General features: G+C 42.0%; 1 protein-coding gene across 1 annotated transcript; it reads right to left on the reverse strand.

Annotated features, from left to right (window-relative positions):
- Positions 1–278: 278 nt before the first annotated feature.
- On the reverse strand, positions 279–25,410 carry LOC125764771 (uncharacterized). Its single transcript, XM_049429350.1, has 10 exons — positions 23,730–25,410; positions 21,133–22,152; positions 9,877–10,605; positions 9,624–9,798; positions 8,462–9,531; positions 7,671–8,386; positions 7,402–7,598; positions 7,146–7,273; positions 6,084–7,078; positions 279–5,995 (listed from the first exon to the last, which is right to left on the reverse strand). The coding sequence occupies exons 2-10, from the start codon at positions 21,212–21,214 to the stop codon at positions 5,099–5,101; spliced, it is 4,989 nt and encodes a 1,662-aa protein (XP_049285307.1). The 5' UTR covers positions 21,215–22,152; positions 23,730–25,410; the 3' UTR covers positions 279–5,098.
- Positions 25,411–25,422: the final 12 nt, after the last annotated feature.

Raw genomic sequence — 25,422 nt, forward strand, 5'->3', positions numbered from 1 at the left:
TGTAAATAACACTCCCATTGATGAACGAGTGGAGCAACACCGAGACACGTGAGTATTTGTTTCTCAATGAATATACAACCCTTCTTCCCACGGGAGACAGCAGTAATCGTGAATCAAATGTGAACCGATTACACACCGCAGCAAAGGGGCTGGGTTAGATTTGGTGCGCTGTTGAAGGGTAAGCGCATTGCCACAACCTTCATTAAGCCAGGAAAACGTATTAACGTTCCACTCGGTTTTACTAGACGCACAAAAGGAACAATTCACCACCGTGTCTCTAGTTTTACGGTTACTCTAATCTAATTTATTCCTTCGAGATTGTTTGAATTCTCAATTCACATGTTCACATAATTAATCATTAATAAATTTAAAACTTAAAAATAAGTTTACGAACAAAATTCTTGATTTTGTCATTGATGTGAGGTAGATAACAAGTATTATTATTACATTATTACGCTTCCTTGTGTTTTCGGTTTTCTTTTGTTTAATACGTGTCGCTTGAACCAAAACGGAATCGCTAGAGCACACACAAACATCGGTACGGGGCGCAAACGTATATGATGGTAAATCAAAGTCTATTGGCAAAAAAACGACTTTTCGAAACGTATGCCTCTGCACTGCATATTACTTATTAATCGATCTCTCTCTCTCTCTCTCTCTCTTTCTGCTAGTACAATTGTGAATTATTGATGCCGTTATTTAAATGTATCCGATTACTACCGTACGAGACTAAGCGGAAGATGTGTGCTTGAGGGTTTTGTTTTGTTAATACCAAAAACAATTGCAAACAAAACAAAAACAATCAAAATGGAATGTGTTGTGTTACCGTTTGGTTTGGTTTTTTTTGCCGGAGCATTATATGTGGGGTGTTGTATACGAATAAACCTGTGTAGGAACTATTCGCATTAGCGCATTACAAAACAAAACAAAAAAGGGAAAAGGTACATCTATCTTATCCCATCGTCGCTTTCCTAACATCATTACTTTCCTTGTTTCAAGAATTCCTGTAACTGTAACTTTTTCTTCTTTCTCTCTCTCTCTCTCTCCGTCTCTGTGTGTTTGTATCTCTGGTTTTTCCTTTTTGTCACAATCCTTTGTATACTCTGTTCAGGTAATAATAGTATTTTCTTCGATTCTTGAACCTCCCTTCCCGTATGTACTGCAACTGCAAGAATGTGCATCTATTACTTTCAACAGTCTTGTTGTCACGTTCCACGGTTCCTAATTTTGCGTTTTAGATATGTGCTATGTTTAACAGTTTTTGTGTATTGGCGGTACAACGTCTTTGTGTTGTTTCGTTTATCATTTTTCCGTTTTAGGCTCATTGTTAATGAGTATGTTAATGTGTAATGTGTTTGCTCGGGTTTTCTTTTCTGTTTTTTTTTCTTTTTGGTACATGTTGTTATACGCTCTATTACTTTCGTGCCTGGAGGCAGACACAATAGTCTATTGCTTTTTTTTAGGATTGGGACTCGTGTCACTCGACAGTTAAAAATAAATAATAATACATTTAAACAAAACATTAGTTCGCACACATGCTTTATGCTACACGGCTACAACAAAACGGATCCCGGATGTATTTTATAGGCCGCGGCGCTTAGATGCAGAGCAGAGTAAAAAATGGTAACTTTGGAGTTTGTGAAAGTGTGCAACATTAACGGAAATATAGAGGTGTCGTATATGTATTGAGATAAGCTTCTGTTGCGTTAATCGACTCGCACAGAAAGAAAAGAATTGCGGAGCGCGATTTTGGCAACGTACTGCATGCAAAACGTCATGTTTTTCAACTAAACTATCTTAACAGTAGATAGAGAGTAAAATAAATATGACGAAAACGTATCAATAATTTCATGGATTCGCTCCGAAACAGCACCGACCTGATTATGATGCACAACAACTGTAAGCCAATAGCAAGCAGTTGAACTGTTTCGTTTTTCGTTTAAATAGATATGATACTGTCAAAAGCACACAACTGTTTGTATAGAACATGTCTCCTTCTTTTTGTAAGCAACTCATAGTTTTGTTTGCATCTTAAACTCTAAAAATAACAACAAAAAACTCCTCCGTTTATGGCCCGGTGTTAGCTCTAGTAAATTACGAGTGTGTTTTTATGATTTTTGCAAATCTCTCCTCCATTGTTTCCATCCATCCATATGATGAGCACAAAATTTTCCCTGTCTAACGGTCTATTCCCAATTTTACGCACGTACAGCCAGGTAAGATTTTTTTTTGTTTAAACAGAATACGAACAAAAAAGATACTAAGCAATAAGTATAAGTGTTGTAAGTTCGCTCTATAACAAACAGGTATCAGTGGCATGTGTTGTAGCTCTTTCTTATTTGTTGCTTTTTCTCTCTCTCTCTCTCTCTCATGCTCTAACGCACTTTCTATCTTTAATATACAGCATGATACATCAACACTCCCTTCCTTCCTGTTCGGCGTAACACGATCTGCTACGATCTGTATGATGTATACCATCGAAAAATGGAAGGAAGATCAAATAAAGGATCGCACGCTTTACCCTATGTGGACAGTGAGAAAAGGATAAATGATTGGCTTTTAATGGTTTTGTCGCGATTAATTCGTTTTTCATTCAATACCAACCAATGAGCTTGAAAGAAACAATGTAATCAGCGTGGAAAACAGAACCAAACACAGACAAACGAATCGAATCGTCAACGTCGTTAGCAACATCAAAGAACGCCAACTATCGCGTTGCTATGCGTGTACTATGCTCTGCCCTTCTTTACTAGTATGCATTGTCCAAATCTAGTATATCGTATTGTGGTGTACGTTTACGCATTTGCTACACACACTCACGCGAGTAGCACTGTTTGTTGTTTACGATTTTGTTATTCATCATTACTTTCTTATTTGCTCGTATGCTAGTATAATATAGAGTTTTCCAATGTTTACATTATGTATCGCTAGGGTTATGTACTTACTTACTACTATTTATAAGTCAGGTACCCAGATTATTCTTATTTCATTATATCGTCGGTCAATGTAACTGTTCTGTTTGTTCTTGCATTGGCATACGTTGTGTGTTTTTTGCTTGCTTGGCCCAAAAAGGTTGGGAAAGAGGATGAGTAGGGTGAGGATTTGGATGTGAGGATTGGTTTGTGTGTATAATGAAATTTTGAGTTCAAGTCAACAATTAAGTTTTCCTTTTCAATACAAAACTAAAGGAAACAAAAACCCTAGGAAAACAACATAAACATAAAGTGAGGAAAAAAAATGATATAACGGCACATCTAGAACCATTGTGTTTTGTGTTATAAATTGTAAATCGTACGTTAGCATAAATAAATATCATAAGATAGAACACGTACGTAATATAAACATCTTTTAAAATTAAACTTTGCTCACCCAATTCCCAGTTTAATACCGCGGCAACAACAACAACAACAAAAAAACTAAGTTGAAGATGAAGAAGTACATGTAGTGTGTTTAGCTGCAGAGAATTAGAGGTTAAGGTCAGGGTGCGAATCTATATATGAATCTAAATATTGGCATATATATTAGTGCATATACATTTTCATACCGCTAGCGTGTGTTTGTTCTTTGGTGGGACGATGAGATTATTACACAGGTGTATAAAATTAGACCATTAAAATTACATCAGACGCTTTCCGATTACATCGTTCAGCTATCGTTTCGGTTCGATTGCTTACGGGGTATGTTACATTTCTTCACTGAAGAATGCTGCAACCACTAGCTGCTTGTATAAATGTAAGTAATTCAACATTCATTGTTTCGAGTACATCGAGTTATTGTAACGTTATTTGGCAACAAAGTAAAACATTTAGTTTGCTGTGAGTATCCTGGTTACCGGATCCATTTCGTTCCAACTGTATGTACTTCTTCACTTCGTTTTTTTATGGAAATTTTTGTTTGTTTGTTTGTTTGTTTTTTTCATAAACGGAATTTGCACGAAAATTGCAAGAAAAGATTTCCTGCTATCATACACAATTCATTAACACAGAGAGCGTGCTTCAAATGGCTTATAATAGCAAACATATAGTCACAGTCATGGGGAATATATCGATAAAACAAAATGCGAGTTTTCATAAATAAACAATACTGTAGATCACACTGATGGGAGAGCCTTGCTACTTTACCGTACAGTTTTTTCCATTAGAAAGAGTTTTTGTTTGTTTGTTTTTCTTGTTGCGAGAGATGTTGCAAACTATTTAAATATGTTGGTGGCTGTAGGCAAAGTTTGTAACATAAAAGAGCGCTCGACAAAGACAATCAAAATGTACATCGTGTAAAACAAATGTAACAACATACACAAATGCACCGGAGCATCATATACTATTCAACTGCAAGCATTTGCAACAGGTATGTGGGATTGTGAGTGTACTCATTAGGTTATGATTAAATGCAAATCGTTTCATTAATAGGAAACATATATGATATCCACGTGCTGGTACGTACGTGGCGGGAACTGTTCACCTTTTGCAAAACAATCGAACTAACAGTGGGCATCATTATTGGGTGAGCTTAGAAAAAATATTACATACATAAAAGATCATTAGCATAAGAAGAAGGGGGAAAAGCATTCAAAATATAGAAGACTCGTCATAACATCAAACTAAAAATATCACTTAAATTAATCATCGAAAATTACGATGAAGCCTCTGCTTCGTTCTATAATTACTACGCTACACACAGGACCTTCCATTCCAGCGCACGCTGATACTGTAAAATGACGAACGACATCATTCCGAGTACCACCACATTCGTGAGGTACTTACTAGTACGCGGTGCACATCGCTGACAATGCGCTGTTGTTTGCGTTAGCTTCTTTAACAATCAAATTGTTCTCTTGCTTAACATCTTTTCAGGATTTTTGTTTTTTGTTTTGTTGTCGCACCGTCTGATGATTACTAGGTGCCGCGTTGTTGCACGGTAGTTTGGTATTCTTAACAACGAAAAACAAACACTAAAACGGCATCTCAAAAACTACAACATAAAACGAATGTACCTGAGAGGCAGCGGAAGGTCATTACCTTCCACAGATCGGTAATGTGCTGATCGGCCATTCACTTCCGACACTATACACCCGATTCATTGGTTTCCTTTCGCGTTGAGCCTAGCCGTTCGGACCGATGATCGGACGCCGAAAGTTCCAGCTAGAAGTGTGGTTCTGTTGATGCAGGGGCTTTGTACTGAGGCTGCTTGTGTTCAGTAGCGATGATGAGTTATCCAGCTCATCATCATCGTCATCATCGCCGTCGTCCTCCTTATCACTCTTAAGGTTGCAACTGTGTGGATTCTTCGTCAGCGACAATTCCACACCGTTGCTCGTCACGTACGCACCACCCTGTTCGGGACGTGGCGCGTCCACCGTAGACCTTTCTAAGTGGTGATAGTTAAGATTCGCTTCATTATGAGGTTTCAACTGCTGGCGCCGAGTAGTACACTTGCTATGCTTCTCCTGCTCATTTACAGTAGGAAACCCGCCGGTGGTTTGGTCTGTTGACATCGAACCCACCAACGGACTCGTTGTATTTTCAGGCACCTCTCGGCACTCCTGCACAAGCAGCAGTTGTCGGCTGTGGTCTCTTTCATCTTCTCTTTCATCATCACAGTTCGTTGCATAATCGTAATTATAAATTTCTACTGGGTGTGGTGGTGGTGGTGGTGGTGGTGGTTGTGCTGCTGCTGCTGGTATATCTAACTGCTGTTGCGTCGTTTCTTCTACATTAATGGTGCTTGTGTTACTATCTAAAGTAGTCTCTAATAATCTACGTTGGCTACTATCGAATTCTAATGGGGTTCGCATCTTTAGTACGCATTGTGAGGAAGCGGGCGATAATGATGACGGTGTGGATGAACACGAGGACGATGACGATGGCAGGACAGCGCAGGAAACTTTGGACATGGATGGTGACTGCTTATCCTCGCTGTTACCGCGAGTGAGAGTTGCTTGCGAGATCCTGTCACTATAGTTTGACGATGTTTTCGAACCATTTGTTATTGTACTCTGCTGATAAAAGAATCAAAGGTAAAGGGAACGAACGCATGTTGTGAGTGAAACGCGCAATACATCATATTGATTTCAAATTATACACTACCTCTTGTTTAACCGATGAACGACGAATGTCTCTATTTAGAGAAGCGCTGTCATTCGTATCAGAAGCAACACTATTATCTACTTCAAACTGACCACGTGGGTTTATGTTAGGGACAGTAGCAACAAATCTTTCTGCGCCTTCCATCCGATCTTTACCCAATAGCTCCTTGTAGGAAGTAATAGCTGTACATCCACGCGCCACATTTGCCTGGCTGGGAGCTGTTTCGTCCAGCAATGCATTTGTTGTTCCTGCATCAAAACATTTTATAGCTTGTAGTCTATGTCTGGGCATCATTGCAGCTCCTGGGCCCGGGTTCGTTTCTGGCAATGATTGAACGCAACTGCTAATTGGCAGTCCATTAGCCATTAATCCTCCGTTTGCATTTGGATAGTTGTTGCTTGAGCGAATTAGAGTTTGCATTTCATGCATATCGTTATTACATCCGGATACCATACCCATCATTTGCATGGCAGATGCATCGATCGTAAGATGGTGCCGTGCATCGTTACCGGCAGCCAATGGGGCACGATTGTTAAGTGGCGCCCCCGAACTATTAGCCGCTTTTTTGCATGCTTTCCGCCGAAATACTAAATAGCAAAACACTCCCATGACAACGAACAATAACAGCACAAGCACTATCAAGTAGAGCTGGAGCAACCACCGATCACTATATCCTGTGGGACTGCCGGAACCTTTCCCATCCACACCATCAATAATAGGCTCGTAATTTTTCAAATTCAAGTATATCGGTATGCCTAGCCCGGAGCTACTGAGTGCACGGAGCGATATATTGATGCGTTCATCGGATGTTACATTGGGAAACGTGAAGCTTACGGCATCGGCTGAAAGATTAGCCGAATGTTGCACACTATCCTCGTTTATCCATTCCACCAGATAGCCCTGCAGTATACCATTGCGATTTTCGGGAGGGCCCCAAGTTATGCTAATGGTTCCACCCTTACGATGAAGCTCGTGATTCGTTACCGGTCCGGGAACTGTAAGCAAAGCGATACATTAGAAACATCTTCCATAGCGCATTAGGTTTCATTTAAACTAGCTTACCATCGTGCTTTGTTTGAAAATCCAAAATATCGCTGAGTGCCTCATTCGATTCGCAGGGTTTTAGAAAAGCTTTATACATAGTAACCGGAACCAAATCCTTCACATTATAGTAAGACGCATCCTTCGGACTGCAAGGGAAAGAAGAAAAAGCATATGCGTACATTAAATGTTTTCCACTTTGTTTCAACGCGTTATTTTGTGACTTCCGGGCAAGCACAAAATGCCTCACGTAAGGCGATTTTTTATACGGACTCACATCTTTTGACAATCGAAACGGCTTGATCCTCCCCGCATTGTAACGTCATAGTTTACATTTTTATAGCACAGCTGTAAGCACCGGTTTATCGTCTTTGTTGCAACGAAACGACTCCACGTAAATTGTACACTTCTGGCATCGATGTGACTTGCCTGAAATCTATTTACCGCATCGGTTCTCGGTGCATCGGTATCAATCTAAAGGAAGAACACATGGTACGTGAAGCGGTCACTCGAAAACAAACAATTATTACTATCTTTCACACTTACCGCTTTCCACTCAACATAACGCAAATCCTGTACCATTGGTTCACCGTTTGGGGCTACTGAGCCCAACACACGTACCATCACACTGCGTATGTTTGGAAGAAGAATACCGGTCACATTACCCGCAACCTTCACCTGTGTTACCGTGATCTGTTGATGAGTTTTCCGTATTTGAGCATCATCAATCGAGCTGCCTAGTGCGGCAGCAGAAAGTTTGGCCGCTGCTACTACCGCTTCCAGGCTGGACGCATTGGATCGTATGTGTGCTGCATTCATCGGAATCGATACATCCACATCCATTGCTCCGCTAGTAGCGAGAGAATCGAGCATTTGTTTCCGATCCTTCGATAGATCGAATGCATGCCGATTGCGTCGATTTTCTCTGTGGCTTTGACGCCGACGCCGACGACGCTGATGTTGCCGATTTTCCATACTTTTACCACCACCACTTCCATCCGCCACGTCGTACTCGTTCCATAGCCAATCCTGAAGTTCTTTCGTTTCTGCATCTATCTTCCCGAGCAGTGGTCCAACCTCTTCGTGCGACATATAGTCATCTAACGGATCGACTGTACCGATGATTTGATTGGTAAAGGTGGTCAGATTACTGTTTCCACCATGTCGAAGCTGTATCGTGAAGGCAGCCGGTTGTACCAAATCATACTTGGGCCACCAGATGAAAATTCCATTATTCGGGAAAAACGTCGAGAGAATAGGATCTACAAAAATGGCAACGAAAAGAAAGATACGGTAACATACGCTCACAAAACTAAGAAACAGCTTACAAAACATACATCCTTGTGATGCACACCGGACTCCCCTGGACAACCTGGACGGGATGACTTTCTGCATGCCTTGCGTACCACTGCCACGAATGTTTTCCGCACCGGATATATCGCTAACCGAGCAAGCACGCAAAAATACGGTATAGTTGCGAAATGGTTCGACCATCTTTCCACTGATCCGCAAACTGCCGTTAGCTGCCAAGTGTGTTGGTGGAGAACTGTACCACCGGAACGGATCATCACTTGCCAGATAGTACATCACGTACTCAATGTTGGCACTGGCATGCGGTGGTACGGTAAACGTTAAGTACAAGCTGGTCGTATCTGCCGGGTAGCAACGGATTCCTTCTAGTCGCTTTGCCTTGTGCCGATATTTCTGCTTGTCGCGAATCGTCAGATAAGACGAGGCGGAAATTTCGCCGGCTGCATTCCGCGCCATACACTGGTACAGACCTTCGTCCTCCGGGTCTAGTGTGTTGATGTGCAGCATCGGATAGTTGTAATGTACGATGTAATTGCTGGTAAGCTCGCGTCCATTCTTGTACCAGATTACGGTCGGCGTTGGATTACCGGCGACAGTGCAGTTAAACGCCATCGACGCAACTACCGATGAAGTGTACGAGGCAATTCTGCTAACGATCGTCGGCGGTACCAACACGGTCACGTTGAATATTTGACGATCCGTTCCGTCTGGCGTTCGGCAGATGAATCTTCCTTCGTGCCGTGCGACGGAAACGTTCACGAACACAACCTGATGGGTGTAGTTATCGAGACGAATGGGCATATCGCTATTGCGTGGCGTGAACGTCCACTGGGGCTTGCACGCATAACAAGCGCAGTGCAGCCGAAGCGTTTCCCCAGCTCGAACGGACATGTGCAGAGGTTGAAGTGGTGGCAAAAGTCGTTTCTTTGCCACCATCATAAGGCTACTTTGGGGTGTACTAATCACGGCAAGATTCACACTAGTGCTGCGTACGTTTTTGGTGACAAAGTTATTTGTCGCATTGCAACGATATCGCCCACTGTCCATCGGTTGAACATCACTGATAAGGAGGCTACCATTTTGCAATAGGAAAAATCTGCAACCAAAACCACAAATCATTTGAAATTTTAGTACAGTTGGACAAACGGGGTTAGTTTGAAATTATTGTTCCTTAATTAATCTTTTTACCTGTTTTCTTTCGAGCTACCCAAATTTGCCTGCAGTTGCAGCACGGTTTTATTCACCGACCATGTAATGTTTGCCGTTGGATAACTTTGAAAGGGACAGGGAAGGACGGTTGGTTCATTCGCGCGTACTATGATCGTATAATTGGGGAAATTGATCCGATTGTCCCGTTCGAGATCTGCAAAAAAGAGTGCCAAAGGGTGTCTAAATTAATCACCCGCTACCTAATCTTTACACCGTAAAGGATGCTACTTACATGCTATCGAAACGGTACATTCGGTGGATAGGACCGAACCCTGATAGCGTTGCTGATGGTTTACGAGCGTTGCCATACACCGATACACACCCGCCGCCATGTTGCCATTTTGACGGTTGTATGGTATACGCAGCGTGCCATTTTCAAACAGCCGAAATCCTTTATGCGTTTGATGCTGGTTCTGGTTCTGGAAGGACGTGGTAAGAAATTCCAACCCGTTGCGATACCAAACATACTCGAACATGTTGGGCGACCCGTAATATTCGCCTCCGGAGAGACCACGTCTTTGTGTGTGCACGTATCTGCGACGACGACGCCTTCGCCGACGCTCATCATCGTCCTCAGTTTCATAGTCTTTGTACTGACGGGCGTAATGCTGAGGCTGCTGCTGCTGCTCCAAACCTTGCTGCAAGTGCTGCTGATCGTTCGACAGATCGTTGCCGGTTAGCAGCGTGGAGGTGTGCGGAAGAAAATCATCCTCCATCTCGTCCATATCTTCATCATAACCCTCGTCATCTTCCTCCTCTTCATCGTCTTCCTCGTTGTGTCCGTCTAAATATTCATCCCCGTAACTACTGTTCGGTATGTCGTCGGACGTTTCTGGTCCAAGCTCTGCCTGGCATGGCAGATACACTGGAGCATTGCGACTCCCCGTCAGGATGACGTGTGACGGTGGAGCGGCTATTAGCCGCAGCCGCTCCGGACCTTCTTCGTTAACAAATGCCAGCACTGGAAAGTAGAGAAGAAGGAAACATTAATTAATGAAAATAGTGTGTGCGTGTGTTTTTTTTTTCATTTTGATTAAAGTAAAACACTTCAATAGAATGTTCAAATAATTCCGCTTTTTTTTTGTTGTTCTTGGGATCTTTACTCATGTCCGTAGTTCGGCATTCGGCAATTATGAAAATATTTATTTACATTCTTCTTATTTGTTTCATGTCCACTGCGACTGCATCAAACCTCAGTGACACTGCACTTCATCGGATGCTACCGACTGAACACATTCAAGCGAACATATCGAGCGAGCAAGTGTGTACGTGCGTTAGTTTGTACTTCCTGACCCACCACAATCTTTGATCGGTTGTAGCTGCCGCTGCACGGTAAATGATGCTGCATGAATGAATGCAACGCGAGAGTCGTTCACTGGCACGTGTGGTGCGCGCCTCAGTGCCTGCTCCGGGCACAAGCCGTTTGTCGATCATCGTTCGTTTGGGAAGTGAGACGTATCAACAGGCAGGTGCATTCGCTCTTTGCACACATGTTGCCATCTGTGGCACGCGCGAACATAACACACGCGCGCCTTTCGCGTACAGGGAAAGAAAAATACATTCAACAATAATGGTCGCTGGTTGCATTGATTCGCCACAGTGATTAGATTGGAATCGATAAACAACCGAACATAAAAATGATCGCAGCTAATTATCTGCAGAATGAAAGGCTTGTGCATTTCATTAATTGAACATTTGTTTAAAAAAAAATATAAACGATAATCCGTTGTTATCGGATACCAGAACGTAGGCCGCTTATTGTTATAATAACCGAATCAAAATTTAACAATTCCACATAGCATCACAGCTGTGCGTGAGCACATATTATAAAGGTCTGCGCATTAAAAATAACTCACGTGCAGCAAAACCTTCTCCTTTGAGCAACAACATTAGCCGGATTCGGCGAAAGAGTGATGATCGATGTTTCGATCGTTGCACCAAGTAAATCAACCATCACCGAACCCAACCAACCAGACATAACATAACAAACAAGCGGTTGTGTTTATGCCCTTGTACAACATTGCGGATCGCTTTACATTGTTTGTAGCGAATTGTCTTAATTAAAGTTAAAGAGTAACTCGAAGAAATTTCCTCACATCTGGTGCTGCAAAATGTGCCTTCACTACACACGGCAACTTCATTGCAACCGATCTGTTTTATTGTGTCCGAGTGTTTGCGTGAATGTTTTTTTTTTCTTTTTTTTTTGTTGCTCTTCTCCCTTTTATGAGAACGTTTATGAAAGCCTGCAATATGTAGAGCAGCAAAATAAAACGACACATCGTTTCAAGCGATCAAAACAGTGCATTAATGAGAGAGAATGCTATTTGCGGCACATAAACAATTATTTATTTATTTACTTTGTACAGTTTGCGCCTTTCAAATCTGTTTTTTTTCTACAAACGAATGGCATGAATTGATTGATTGATTGATTTCAGTAAATTGAGCGGTAAATGTAGGCATGGACATTTGCATTTCAAACAGTATGCGTTTAGAAATGCGCTAAAGATAGTATTTAAAGGATCTTTATGAATTACAGTCGCGCGCCGATTATCCGGGTACCTTTTATCCGGTTGCCCCCATTATCCGTGCAGCTCGGAAATGACAGTTCCAAAGGCGAATTGACATTTTAAATGCAAACCGGTGATGGCATGAAATAAAAGTCTCAACAGGAAATGATACTGAATTGGCCCAAGTTCGACCAAAATAGAACAGATTTATTTTGCAAAGTGCAAAATTAACCTTTAGCTTTAGAGAAACACATCAAACACTAATATTTAGCAATAAAAAGAGTTGTGCCTTTTATCCGTGATATTCGCTTATCCGGTACGGGTCGAGTCTTGATGAGCACGGATAATCGGCGTTCCACTGTACTTTAATTCTAAGACCCTGAAACCGTTCAATCTTAACACGACTCCAAAAAATCTAAGCCACCAAAAAACAAACCGAATTCGGTCCATTCGAAATAAGTCCAAACAAGGAGAAATAATGTAGATGAAAACGAAAACGTTTTCTCGGCACGGCTACCTGGAGAATCGTTATCCATAGTAATGAAATGTACATGAGGGCAAGTGAGACCCAGACAATCTGCCTTTAAAACTAGTCAATTCAAGGACAACCGATTTGGACAATTTACATACACACAAACGCCCCGAGGTGGGTTTGGGTGGTACAAGAAACATTAAACATAGAGGAGTCGTACTTTTCGACATCCTAGACAAAGCTCCCGAGAGCTGTTTACAGACTCGGAACGCAGACTTTTTTTTTTGCTGTCATGAAATGAATTATGGAACAGTAAACCTAATGTTCCTAGTTCCTTATGGAATGATTTTTCGCCCGAAAAACAAAACCACAAACGAACATAAAATGACTGGCAAGATCGTTTAATAATATGTAAATTGCAAACAATTCTCGAAAATCTGTCTTTGGAATGCGTTTGTTTTAGTGTTGCTGCTAATTAATTCTGTTCACCATTACCTCAAAATTTATTGAATTGAATGAAACGTAATAAAACTACAATAAAATACAAGAAAATGAATATCTTTAATCCTAATTTTCCATTTTTCTCGCTTTCGGCAAAACACGCTTTTATCTAGTAGAAATTGATTCTAGTAGAAAATGAGGCGCAAAAACATCTAGGATTCAAACGACCTCCAGAAAGGTTGAAAGAAACATCATGTTTCTTATAACGCTGCGACATTCCACGGACCCGTCCCTCGATCTTCCACCATTAAAACCTCAACCCAAAGTCCTGATGAATACTTAAGCATTTTTGACGATCACCACAGATCGTAGATAGACATCAAACTAGAAGCAAGAGAAAAACAGACACGCACATTCCAGCGGATGATATTTCTAAGCATATTTTGTTTGCTGAAGCCTGTTCGAAAACGTGGGGAGACGAAGAACCGATTAAGATGGAGCAGCTACACTCAAGAGAATGTGGACTCAGCATCTGCGGGACCGGGGAGGGGGGAAAGGGAGAAAAAGAAACCTATGAAAGAAAAACAGGATTGCTATAGGTTTTAAAGTAGACAAATGGAGACGAAAAAAAAAAGGAAGAAAGGGCAAGAGTGAAGACAATCTAGGCGACGCGCGTTTTGGTCGGGATCGCTACGAAAGAAGTCAATCGATCGGGAAGAAAACGGAATAGTGACTTGCTGGTTGCTTTACGCATAATTTATATCCCCACTCTCCGCCTTTTTCATCCCCCTCTCCCCCCATTTCCCCAATCTCAACGGTGCGGGCCAGGCTTCCTGGAAAGCTTGAGCTTTATCATTAATACCAGGCGTTGTGCTACACAGCAGGCATGTATGTCCTCCTCTACCATCTGGCAGTATGATGATTTCTTTTCTTTTTGTTTCAACCTACCATCGCAACAGAAAATGCGTAAAGCTGTATCCAGTTCCAAACCAGGAAGAAATCGAGACTCCATTCAGCCGGATGCAATGGAACGAGGTGTGTGTGTGTGTGGAATGTTCAGTAATGGGCGCAAAATGTACGAGAGGTGGAAGGTTTGCTAAATACGCATAACACCCATCACACATTCCAAGATATTAGGCTCCCATCAGCGAGAGATGGTGCCGTTTGCCGTAAACAGGATGAAACAGAAAAAGATAGATTTCAACGATTGCATAGGCGACGAAGCATTCACGCACAAACCGTATATACGCGCAAAATCTCATACCGGGGTACGCAATTTTGTCCGTTAATTGGAGGACTGCTGAAATTTGGAGCCGTTTCTTTCAATTAATGTAATGGGATTTCGAAACGGTACAGCTGAAGCTGCTGTCACGGGGAAAACTGCGTTGCCCAAAAAATGCTGTGAACTGATTCATGAACGGTCACAGGCGAATGTTGGAAAGAATAAAACAGACAGCTAACCGCTAAGAGGCGATACCAACTCAAGCCAAGCCAAGCCACGTCCGGTGCGTAAAGAAAAAGTGCGTGCGAATAAGACCCAAATAGAAGGCCACCTAGGCTACGCACCACCACCAACAGCATCTGTGAAATTTCGGCCATAGCAAAAAAGAAGAAGAAGGCACGGTTTATTGAACCCTTTCCCGCCTCGATCGAGCTTTCGCGCATTACGTTTTGAGGTCGGACACTATTTCAATTCCCCCTCCCCTCGGCCACACTCTCTTCCTGCCACCAGTGTATTACTGTCTAATCTTCGGCACAGTTCTGGCCAACAAAGAACCTGAAACAACTTCAAGTAACCAAACCCCAAACCACCCTATCGCTACGATCACTGCAAAACGATGGATCGATACGCATATTTTTTAAATTCGGACAAGCAACAAACTAACGATGAACTGGTTTTTTTGCTTTGTGCTTTGTGTATGTGTTGGTTACGTTTTCCGCCATTTTTTTTTTGCTGTTTAATTACATGCGTGAGTGCGTCTTACCGGACGCACGCACAGAGACCGTGCCAACCAAATTTTGCTAAGCCCGAAAATAGGATTTAGACCGGAACTGTAACCCCGTTAGCAAATTGTTCCAAACTAATCCGCATTAGGAGCTCTCGATGTTCTGTAAGCTTTTACGCACAATTGCCAACTAGCGCAATGAGTTAGGGAAGGATAAGCGACGAACGAACAATTGTTTAAACAATTTTCTATTAGTTTTCCCATTCTGGCTTGCGCGCAATGTTCCAATGAAAATGGATTTGCTTACGCATATGTACCACGTGTCAAACAAATGCGACACGGCGGGATATTGATGACGGTAAAATATGTACGTAAAAGTGACAAGAAATATCCCGCTAGAATGTTTCACTTCTAGGAATGGTTTCATTTTAGATGAAAACAAGAAAAAAAAATATTCTCTTTCGACAAAAACCACTCCATCTGTGTGCAATGGTGGCAGATGTGCGGCATGTTTTGGGAAGCGAAAATAATAAGCAAAATTCAACATATTTGCTTACACAATGTTATCCATAAAGCACACATGCTGAGGAAACACACACATGATGAACATTGAAGGCAAATAATAGACAAAAATAAATCGAACACACACACACACATTAAACAAACCGAACTTCCTGTTTCCTGGGTTTACCATTTGTTTCTCAAAAGCCAAAACAATTTTGGCTTCTGTTTATTTTTTTCGCATTTCTCGCACAGTCAATCTATGAAGTGAATTTTTCACCGAGCACAGAAAATGTGCTACAATTTTTTAATCTTGTAATTGCTATAATTATTATCGTTTATTCTTTACAATTAATAATATTAAACAACAATTGTTATTTATTATTGAAACTAATTTTTTGGTGTTTTGGTTTGCAGGAAAACCTTTTTTCGAGCTTGCGATGTTATATCTTCACTTAAATTGCAAACAGATGTATAAGTACAATAAATCTTTGGTTCATTTAATAATGAGTTACGCATATCTAAGCAACAAAAACATACATCAAGCAGAATGAAAGATAAACAGGAAATGTTTCCTCATCAAGAGGGCCTTTGAATAAAAGGAAATCTCATCACTGCTGTTACCCTAGGGTTCTGAAGCAATTACCAAAACCCTCGCGGCGCAAATAGCACAAACTTCCGTACACATTCAAATTTTGGGCAATAGCAATATCCATTCTATTAACAACGAGGTCGTATGCGGACAAGATAGAGCCATTTTTTTTGTGTCTCCAAAGATTTTTTTGTTTAGTAGAAAAATTTCACTAAAACTAGATTTCTCCATTGCCAACCATTCTTGATAGAGACAAAAGAGACTTGAAGAAACGAGCATCTGTCCATCAACTTAGGTACCAAAAACGCGCTAACAAGTAGAATCATTAGACCTAGGCACTACACGATCGGGCAAATAAGCTATGAATTAGAATTTAATATTTTTTTTCCACTTGCTAACCATTTTCTATTTTCGATTAATTTTTTTACAAACTTCATGGTAACAGCGGCACACAGGGTAGTTACCGCGCACAAAATGTAACGCTGATAAATAGAAAGCATTCACGCGTAGTACCTCCTAGACATCAACAGGAAGCAAAGGAAGAAAAGTGGCAATCCATGCCATATATACCCTTGAAACTGGTTCAATAACAAACAGCAAACAAGCAACCAACAACGAAAAAAAAGCACGCAAAACTTAAAAAGGTCTGAATTTGCTTTATTCGCAAAATATCCTAAACAACGAAAACGGCGTTCGCGCTTGATCGCGCTTCAGAATCGGGATTTTTCTACCTGCGATCTTTTGGGACTGTTTTCTTTTTTTTTTTATTCATCCCCCAGCGCCCAGAAGCCTTACCAGAAGCGCATGTGAAGACAAATTTGGCGCGCACAAATATCACCATACCAAGCAAACGCCGGCAAACAAACACACACACACACAACACGCGGAGGTTTCGACGATCGTACGCGCAAAAAAACCCCTTGGAACAACCCCCTGAGATCCAGCCACGCAGCAACGCGCAGCAACGAAATCAAGCTTTATAGTTTGGACGGGTGAGAGGTAGAGCCGCGAATAAAACTACCAAAAATAACAAACCCCAAATGGCCTAGGATGCAGCAATCAAAGCATCAAAGGCGAGAACGAGACGGGTTTAAGGAGAGATACGCAGGCGAAAAAATAAAAAAAAACCCCGAATAGAAGAGGCATTTGAGAAGAATGCCACCAGGAACAAATGCCTGTTTAACCCCTTTTTTGTCTAATTTTCGACAACCAGTTCCTTCTTTTCGCCACCGCCAATCATCCTTTCTTCTTTTCTTTTTGTGTGTGTGTGTGTGCATGATGATTTCACATCGTTAGGCTGTTCGTTCGGTTCGTTCCTTGATTCCTTGAGCATATTCTCCAAGGACCGACCGACCGAAATCTTAGGAATCGTTAGCAGCGTTTCATTGAAAACGCAAACCATACGATTCGGATCCTTCGTTAAAGTATGGTTTTGGGGTAGCATCTGTAAGATGTGTCCGCTTCAGTTTTACACCAAAACTTCCTTTTACTTATATCATAATTAAAAACTCCTGTATGTTTCGTACGATTAGTCAGAACTAACTACACTGGAGCGCCGATTATCCAGGCATGTTGGGACTCAATGGTGGCCGGATAATCGAACAACACGGATAAAAGGTTCACAAGGTTTGATTGACAGGTATGTGTTTATAAAATACATTTTAATATTTGCTCTTATTTCTGCTACTTTTAAGTAGCTGTCCTTGCTGTCCATGAATTCTGACAACTCATCAGCATACGATTTTGCAGAGTTGAAATCTGTAGCAGGGTTTTTCAGTCACTCATCTTCTGATTCCGAACCAGATTCATCGTCCTCTATTAGTCTCTGTCAATCTATTAGTATCCACTTCTCTGTGCTTTCCTCGCCTACATATTCCAAACATGATAGTGTTAGAAGATCCTTCCGATCCTTAGCTTATACAATCGTTCAATTTTCGAAGTTTCAAGACCTAAGTAGAGTTACATCCGGAACCTTCTCTCAAGTCTGAGCCAATGAAAATTTGGTATCAGCAATAGTCTTTTTCCAGAAATCTATTACTCTTATACACCGTATACACATGTGTGTACGTCCTGTTCTTTGCAAAGTATGAACCTCAGATCTCATGCATTAAAAAAAAACATGGCTGGATTTGATATGGAGCTGTCATTTCAGAAGCGGCACGGATAATGAGACAGCCGGATAAAAGGTACCCGGATAATCGGCGCTCCACTGTATTTCGATTCTAATTTTAACAAAGAACTACAGTAGAACGTCGATTATCCGGTGGCGGATTAACCGTGCGCCGAAAATTGACAGCTGTTCAACCGTGGTGAACATTTTTACTGATGTCAGGTTGCCTAAAATTATTAAAATCATCAACAAACGATATATTTGAAAAGGTTTTATTTTACGTCCTAAACTTTAATTGTTATTTGATAATACTTTGCTTGATCCAGAATCATTTTTAGCGTCAAAAGGACTACCGTAGGATAGTACACCCCGGATAATCGACGTTCTACTGATTTTTTTTTCTAATTTCGAACCGAATAGGACCTTCAGAAAATTCAGAATTTAATTCGAAATCACTGTCAATTACAATTCATGCTTCCTTAGCCATACATCTTAGCCTACAACATGGTTAATACTACTTTATACGTTATCAACTACTTAACTAAAAGAAACTAAAAGAACCGCGTATGAAATCTCATCTGGACCGCAATCAGGACTGATGTTGTGACAGCGAAGAAGTTTATTATATGAAATGTCAGTTTGACATTGGCTGTCATAACCAGATCCGGTTTTTCCGCGGTAGAAGTGTGACACGCGTGGCGTAGAAGATTAGTGGCGCTAATAATAACCCTATCCCATTATCATTGAATTTATAATTTGGATTAAACATTTGAAATAAACGCAAACCATAACAACTGACTATCTCGCTGCAGATATTTTAAAGTTAAAGAAAGCCAGAAATGGCAGACCAAGACTTCTTGAGGTTGTAGTGCCACAAAAGAAGAAATATCGTTCAAAATTACTGCTTTTGCTTTTGGCAGACTATTTAAGCTTCTGAGTTGCAAAACTTCATTGAAGTTCTGCCCTTCTTGATAGTATCCTTATAGTACCAACGAGATAGTAGCCGTAAACCGTAATAGATAACAGCTTCCAAAGGGAAAGTGAACATTTTGTGTTGACGTGTTTCAAAGCGTTTCTGCATCCAAGATGCATTTAGGTGGAACAAGTTTTACCAAGTGATGTTACCCAATGTGCTGTGGCTGTGCGTAGGCTAATGCATGATCTCTCGACGCCCCGACATCGGACCACGAATCGACCCAGCGTGGGTCGAGGTTTGAGCAGATAAAAAAACAGAAAACTACAACATACAAATGCGTGAGTGATGAAAGTAGGCGGCACAAGTTTTCCTCCAAAAAATAGTTTAGAGGTTTCCATCGCAGCCCAAGGCAAGTTCACTAGGTTCAGGTCAGGATGTGGAGTTTGTCTCTTACGGAGCTCTTGAAATGCTCTTTCCGATTAATGAAGTTCTTTTCCTCTTCGTAGTACCACGCGATCAGGGCGCATAACCATGCTGGGTGAGTGGGTGAAATCGATGGGCTTTGGTAGTGGGAAGCAGGTTCAACCATGGGTGGCCATTTCATTTCAACATCTCCTTCCTCCAATCCACGGTTGATGGGGGGAGGCCGGGTGGGAGTGGGGGGGGGGGGGGGAATACGGCAATGTATAGGGACATAAAACAGAGGTGAAAAATGGAATGAAGCAACAACGAAAAAAGGTACTACATTAAATGCCTCCTCCGCATATGGCTGGTGCTCTTCCCAAGACCAGTCCGTTTCGCATGCTCGCATGGTATACGGCAATTGCTTCACGGCAGCTGATGCATATGATACGGTTGAGGAAAGACGCCGATAGGATAATTGCATCAATGCGAAACATGAATATAATAATCGATGGACCAAATAATAAACGTAAGCAATGCAACAAGGCAACAGAACTATTACACACAATAGTTTTACAAAACACTAACGCGTAACTTTAACTAAATTACATCCTAAAAGTAAAAAAAAAACTGCTTCAAAACAACGCATGAAAGCCATTACCTGCCTACTAGGATGTTAGTTTTCCTCTGATAAACAAACAATTTTTTTCCTTCCAATGCAACTACAACCCCATGCCGGCTCTCTCTCTCCCTCTCTCTCACAAAAGAGCATTTTGAACGCACGCGCATACAGACTTTTATGCAAAGTTTCGATCTTTCTCCAGCAATCCCTCTCACTTTCTCTTTCTCACTGATGCTGCTACGTGAAGTGTCGATGCGTAAGCGCATCTACATTTCTCACACATACAAACCGAGCAGAGAATGAATGCATGTCCACAATTAAAAACACCCAACGATAGAAACATATAAACAAATTTGCTTGGAAAATTTACATTCTCTAACACGAAAAAATAGGAAAATTCAAAACATTCCATACATGCATGTTATGCAGTTACAAACATTAAAAAAAATTTACAATAACTTTCCAAGTGAGGCAAAAGATTTCCATTTCTTAGCTGTAGAAAATGTGAATAATTTTCTCACTAGAAAAGATCCGAATAAATTAAATGGAATGCAGCATTAAGAGGAACTCGTCTCCACCGATTGATGGTGATGGAAAATACTCTTCCCTCATCTTCCGTGGAGTTTTGGGCACGCCATTTTGATTGTTTTGATATAATTGTGCGTCAGAGCAGAGAGTCAGTCAGCCAAGCAAGCGCTCGCCCACATTGAATGTTCTGCCACATGTGTGTGTGTGTGGGGGTGATGTTTTCAGTGTGCGAGAGACTGAGAATGTTGGGGAGTGCAAAATAGATGGCAAAATAAACTTCCGTGCCATGTTTTTTACTCGCCAAAACTGCGGAGAGGTAGGTCCGAAAGATACACAACACTGGACGGGATGGCCCCGGACCCATGCCAACAATGCTTGCGTTGGACACAGAAATGGTTTGGAAAATCGGTTTTTGCAGTCAAACACTAAACTACCATCACTTAACACTTACCGGATGTATCGGAAGCGAATCCATTCAGCAACAGTAATCCTATTGTAAACACAATGCTAAGTCGAAATGAGAGCAGCGCCATAAAAAATCCTTCACCATTTGTGGGTATGTAATTTCGTAACGGCAGTTGACGCCAATTATAACCGCATGTGGTTGTTGCTGCTGTTGTTGTTCGTATTAAACGTTTCACACCACCACACTAAAACTCCTTGGCGCTGCTATCGATGTATCCTTTTATTTTTCCCTTCACACTGCCCGTGCTGTCGCTTATTGATTGATGCGGGTTTGGTGGTGGTATCGCCGATCTTGTGCTGTTTTGTTTGTTGTTTTTGTTCCTGCTGCAACTATAAACAAGTCAGCGATCCGGACCTACGACGATCATATCTGATGTGTTTTTGCATGTTTTCCGGTCAATCGCCTTCACCACTACGATCAACATTGCCATTCCCACAATGGGCCGCATGCATCACACTAGACCAGGGATTGATGCATACGCGCAACTGATGATGATGCATCACATCACACACCAGCACTTAGCAACGAACGGAGGGCCAGTGCCCTGGTCCATGCGTGTGTGCGTGTGTGTGTGTGTGTGTGAAAACGTGTATTTATTCTCGCGGCCTTCTCGTGTGGCCACGGGAACCACCTACGCATGCATAACTGGTTTTGCGTGCAAACAATGGTAATATTCCCGTGCCAAATACGACCCCTGTGCAGCCGACAACAAGCTTTATTCACGGCTTAATAATACTTTGCTACGATGCGTTTTCTCTTCGGAATGGAAGAACACTTTGCTAAACCCGCGTGGACACGTAAAAAATAGTAACAATTTGTTTGTAAAGAGGGGAAAAACAAACTGTACGAAGAAACAGGATAAACTAAAAACACTTTCACGCACACTATCTGTCAAATTTGACAGCACTAAACTAACTGCAACCGTTTGCTATAAACGTGTTCGCGTGTTTACTTAATTCGACTGCGACTCTACACTGAGTTTATCGCGTTGATATTTTTTACATCCTGCGAATCGAAAGTGAAACGAATCGAAATTAATGAGCAATTGTTGTGATTGAGAAAACAGGAAATAGGTAATAATATTCTACGCACAATTTTCTGAACAACAACCATCTGGAGAAACCGCGCTAATAACAATGTAACAAGAAAACACAAATGAAATGAAACAATAAACCCACGCACACACAAACACACATTTGCTGCACGAACCAAAGGAATGGAGCGATGGAAATGCTCCAAATCATACTAAATGAGCACCGCTAATAGACAAAATACGCACGATGTGTTGTGTATCGACAATTGAGCACGCCAAGTGGCAATAGCACAATTCTAGCAATTTATTTTTCACCACCGCATTTACGCATCTACGCTCACATTTCTGCACAATATAAACCACACATTTGCTTTCTTCTTTGCACTAGCGCCGAAGAAGGCGTTCTTCGTCCAGCAGCGACGGAGGCATTAGCAGCAAGCGGTGGCCTTGTTTTGGTGACAGTTTTTGACTGTCAATTGATGCTTTTTTTTGTTGCGTCGCCGTGCCGTCAGCCGTTGATTTCACTACACTCGTGTGTGCGTCCGCGTGTTTAACCACCCCAAAAACGCTGCAATATATGGATGTGTGTGGGGTGTGTGTGTTTTTTTTTTTGTAATCCTAGATTCGCTCGCAATGTTTAACACATTTATGCATGCGATAGTATCGCGTGTTGTTGAGCCGAGACGCACGCACTGGAAAACGTAACCGGTGAAGAGGCATAAATTAGACACATACGACGACTTTGCTCACTGTGTTTTTTAGTGTCCGTCACCTTTCCTTATTTATCATTGCGTTACGAAACGTATATCGTACAAAGCGTGGAACGCGCACACATCCGTAGGCAGGGGAAAAACATAGGCTGCTGCTGATGAGTACACTTTTTCTCCGATTTTGGTTGATTCTTATTTTCTCCAAACAGGACCATTTCCATCCATGCACCTGTGTATGTGTGTGCGCGTACTTGTGAAACGGCGTACATTCACGGCGCGCGCTCGGACGGGAAGCAGGATGGCGCATACATACGCAAACCAGGGGCGCTTTCAGGTTCGTTTGTTAAGAACGTTGTTTGTGTTGTGTTATGGCGGCTTTTCGTGTCTAGTGTGCACCAAATCAACCATTCCTCTTCCCCGCTTCAGAGTAAGCAACAATCACTTGTACACACACACACACACCGTTAGGGAATGGTTCCAGCAATAGCTCTATCAATTTAGATCACTGTTGTACACTCACGCATAGAACTGAATCGTACGAAGAAGATCGGCTAGATGAATGTACCGGTCAGTGCCAGGAAACGATAGCATTAAGAATTGCCACCACGGCACGCCAAACGATAATAAATGCCGTTTCAACGATTTTGTACATTTTGCTCAGCAATTTTTGCCAACTCTCGCACGCTCTTTGGCTCAGAAGTAAAAAAAAACACCAACCCCCGATTCATTGGCAAACACTGGCGAACCCCCGCGGCTGTGCCCGTTCTGTGTGCGAGATTCTTGAACGCAACCTACGGACTACATTTCGGACTTGGTCAGGCACCACTGGCCGTCGCTACCTTTCTTTTACCGGTCAGCGTTCCGCCTGCTGCTGCACCTTTAAGCCGGTCAGAGCGGATAGAGCGATACACGAGCCAAAATCAACACTGGCACAGATGTGTACGGCACACACGGAATGCGAGGCAAGAATAACTAAAACATATCGAAACGGATGCGTAACGTATAGCGCGCGCACACCGAAAACAAGAGCGAAATGTGAAGCGAGAGATCCAAACAGAGATGGAGAGCGCACCGCGAGAGCGAGAGCGTCATCAGGGAGAAAGACAACAAAAACCAACGAAAGGAGCGCGAGCAAGCAACGCGAATGATGGGCGCAGGAGCAGGCAAACAACAACGACGGGGATTATTGTTTAAACAACAACAAAAAGAAGATCAAACGCTTCTTCCCGCATTCGCATTTTTTGTGGATGTTATGCTAAAGCAAAAACATTATAGGCTGTAACAGCATAAAACATAACATACTAGATGATATGTGCAAATTCGATTGTTCCTTAATGCCGTACCGAATCTTCACTCACACACGAACACACAAAAGTAGCAGGCGTGACTGTAGGAAAACTCCGCACAATTAACACTTTCGTGAACGTTAAAAAAAGGTACACAAACGGATTTGTTTTAGTTGATTGCAGTGAATACTTTTTATACTTGTACAGATGTAACATATTAACAGTAGATCACGTGTTTATTTTACTCTTAACTGGCCACAAAGGTATCAAAAATGCGTTCCTGAAACGAATCGGAAACCGGGTACGCTTTGTAACGCTCCACCGCAAGCAATGATCGCGCTAGGGGCATAATTGCAAATGCTGGATCTGACGACCCCCGATGTTGCGCATTTGTTCGCATGTGAAAACCACCTTGCACGCATTATTTTTGTCACTGTACTCTCTCTCTCTTTTTACACTAAGGGGCTCAACGCGATCTTCATCAACCGTGCGTAGTTCACATTGACGGTCATACACAATACCACACACACATACACAGGCACAATAAAACAGCAAGCCAAACAAAACAGGGAATGGACCGTGTTTCGGTTTTTTTTTTCTTTCTTTGCATTACTTTTCCGCTACTTTTGGTCGATAACAGATTGGCACTAAAAAAACACGGGGTGTGTTGACGCACTCGCACACGGAAAGCGGAGGAAATTGTGGGTATGGAAATGAGAACGATACACTGACCTTTGGTGGTTGCAAAATCCACTTTGTCTCACTTCTTCCGCTAGGTACCGCACACCACTGGCCTTTTCCACACAACTCGTACCCAACCCAAAACATGGCGGGGCCCTCCCCTTCTATTCATCTTAGCGCACGCAATTACTTGTGTCCGTTGGCCATTTGGTTGACTACAAAACACTGCAAAATCATCCAGCAACCAGTCCAAAGATTCTTTTCCTTCGCCTAGAATGCTAACTTCCCGGAACTCACACCTTTGCTGCCACAGCAGCGCCAATGCACTGTATGGTCGATTCTTTTACCACCGCAAATGTGTAACATTACTGCATTTGCTGGCTTTGCAAACTTACTCGCACATTAGCAGCCGAAACTTTGTAACAAAACGCACAAACCCGCCAGGGCTGAAGTCATTTTGCATCGTGCAAATTTGCCGAAAACTTGCTGTTGAAAATAGCCGACCGGAATGATGATGATGGAACGCGTACCGTTTTTTACTTATTGCGTCTCACCGAGCATAGCA

Source organism: Anopheles funestus, chromosome 2RL (assembly GCF_943734845.2).
Source record: "Anopheles funestus chromosome 2RL, idAnoFuneDA-416_04, whole genome shotgun sequence".
Classification (NCBI taxonomy): domain Eukaryota; kingdom Metazoa; phylum Arthropoda; class Insecta; order Diptera; family Culicidae; genus Anopheles; species Anopheles funestus.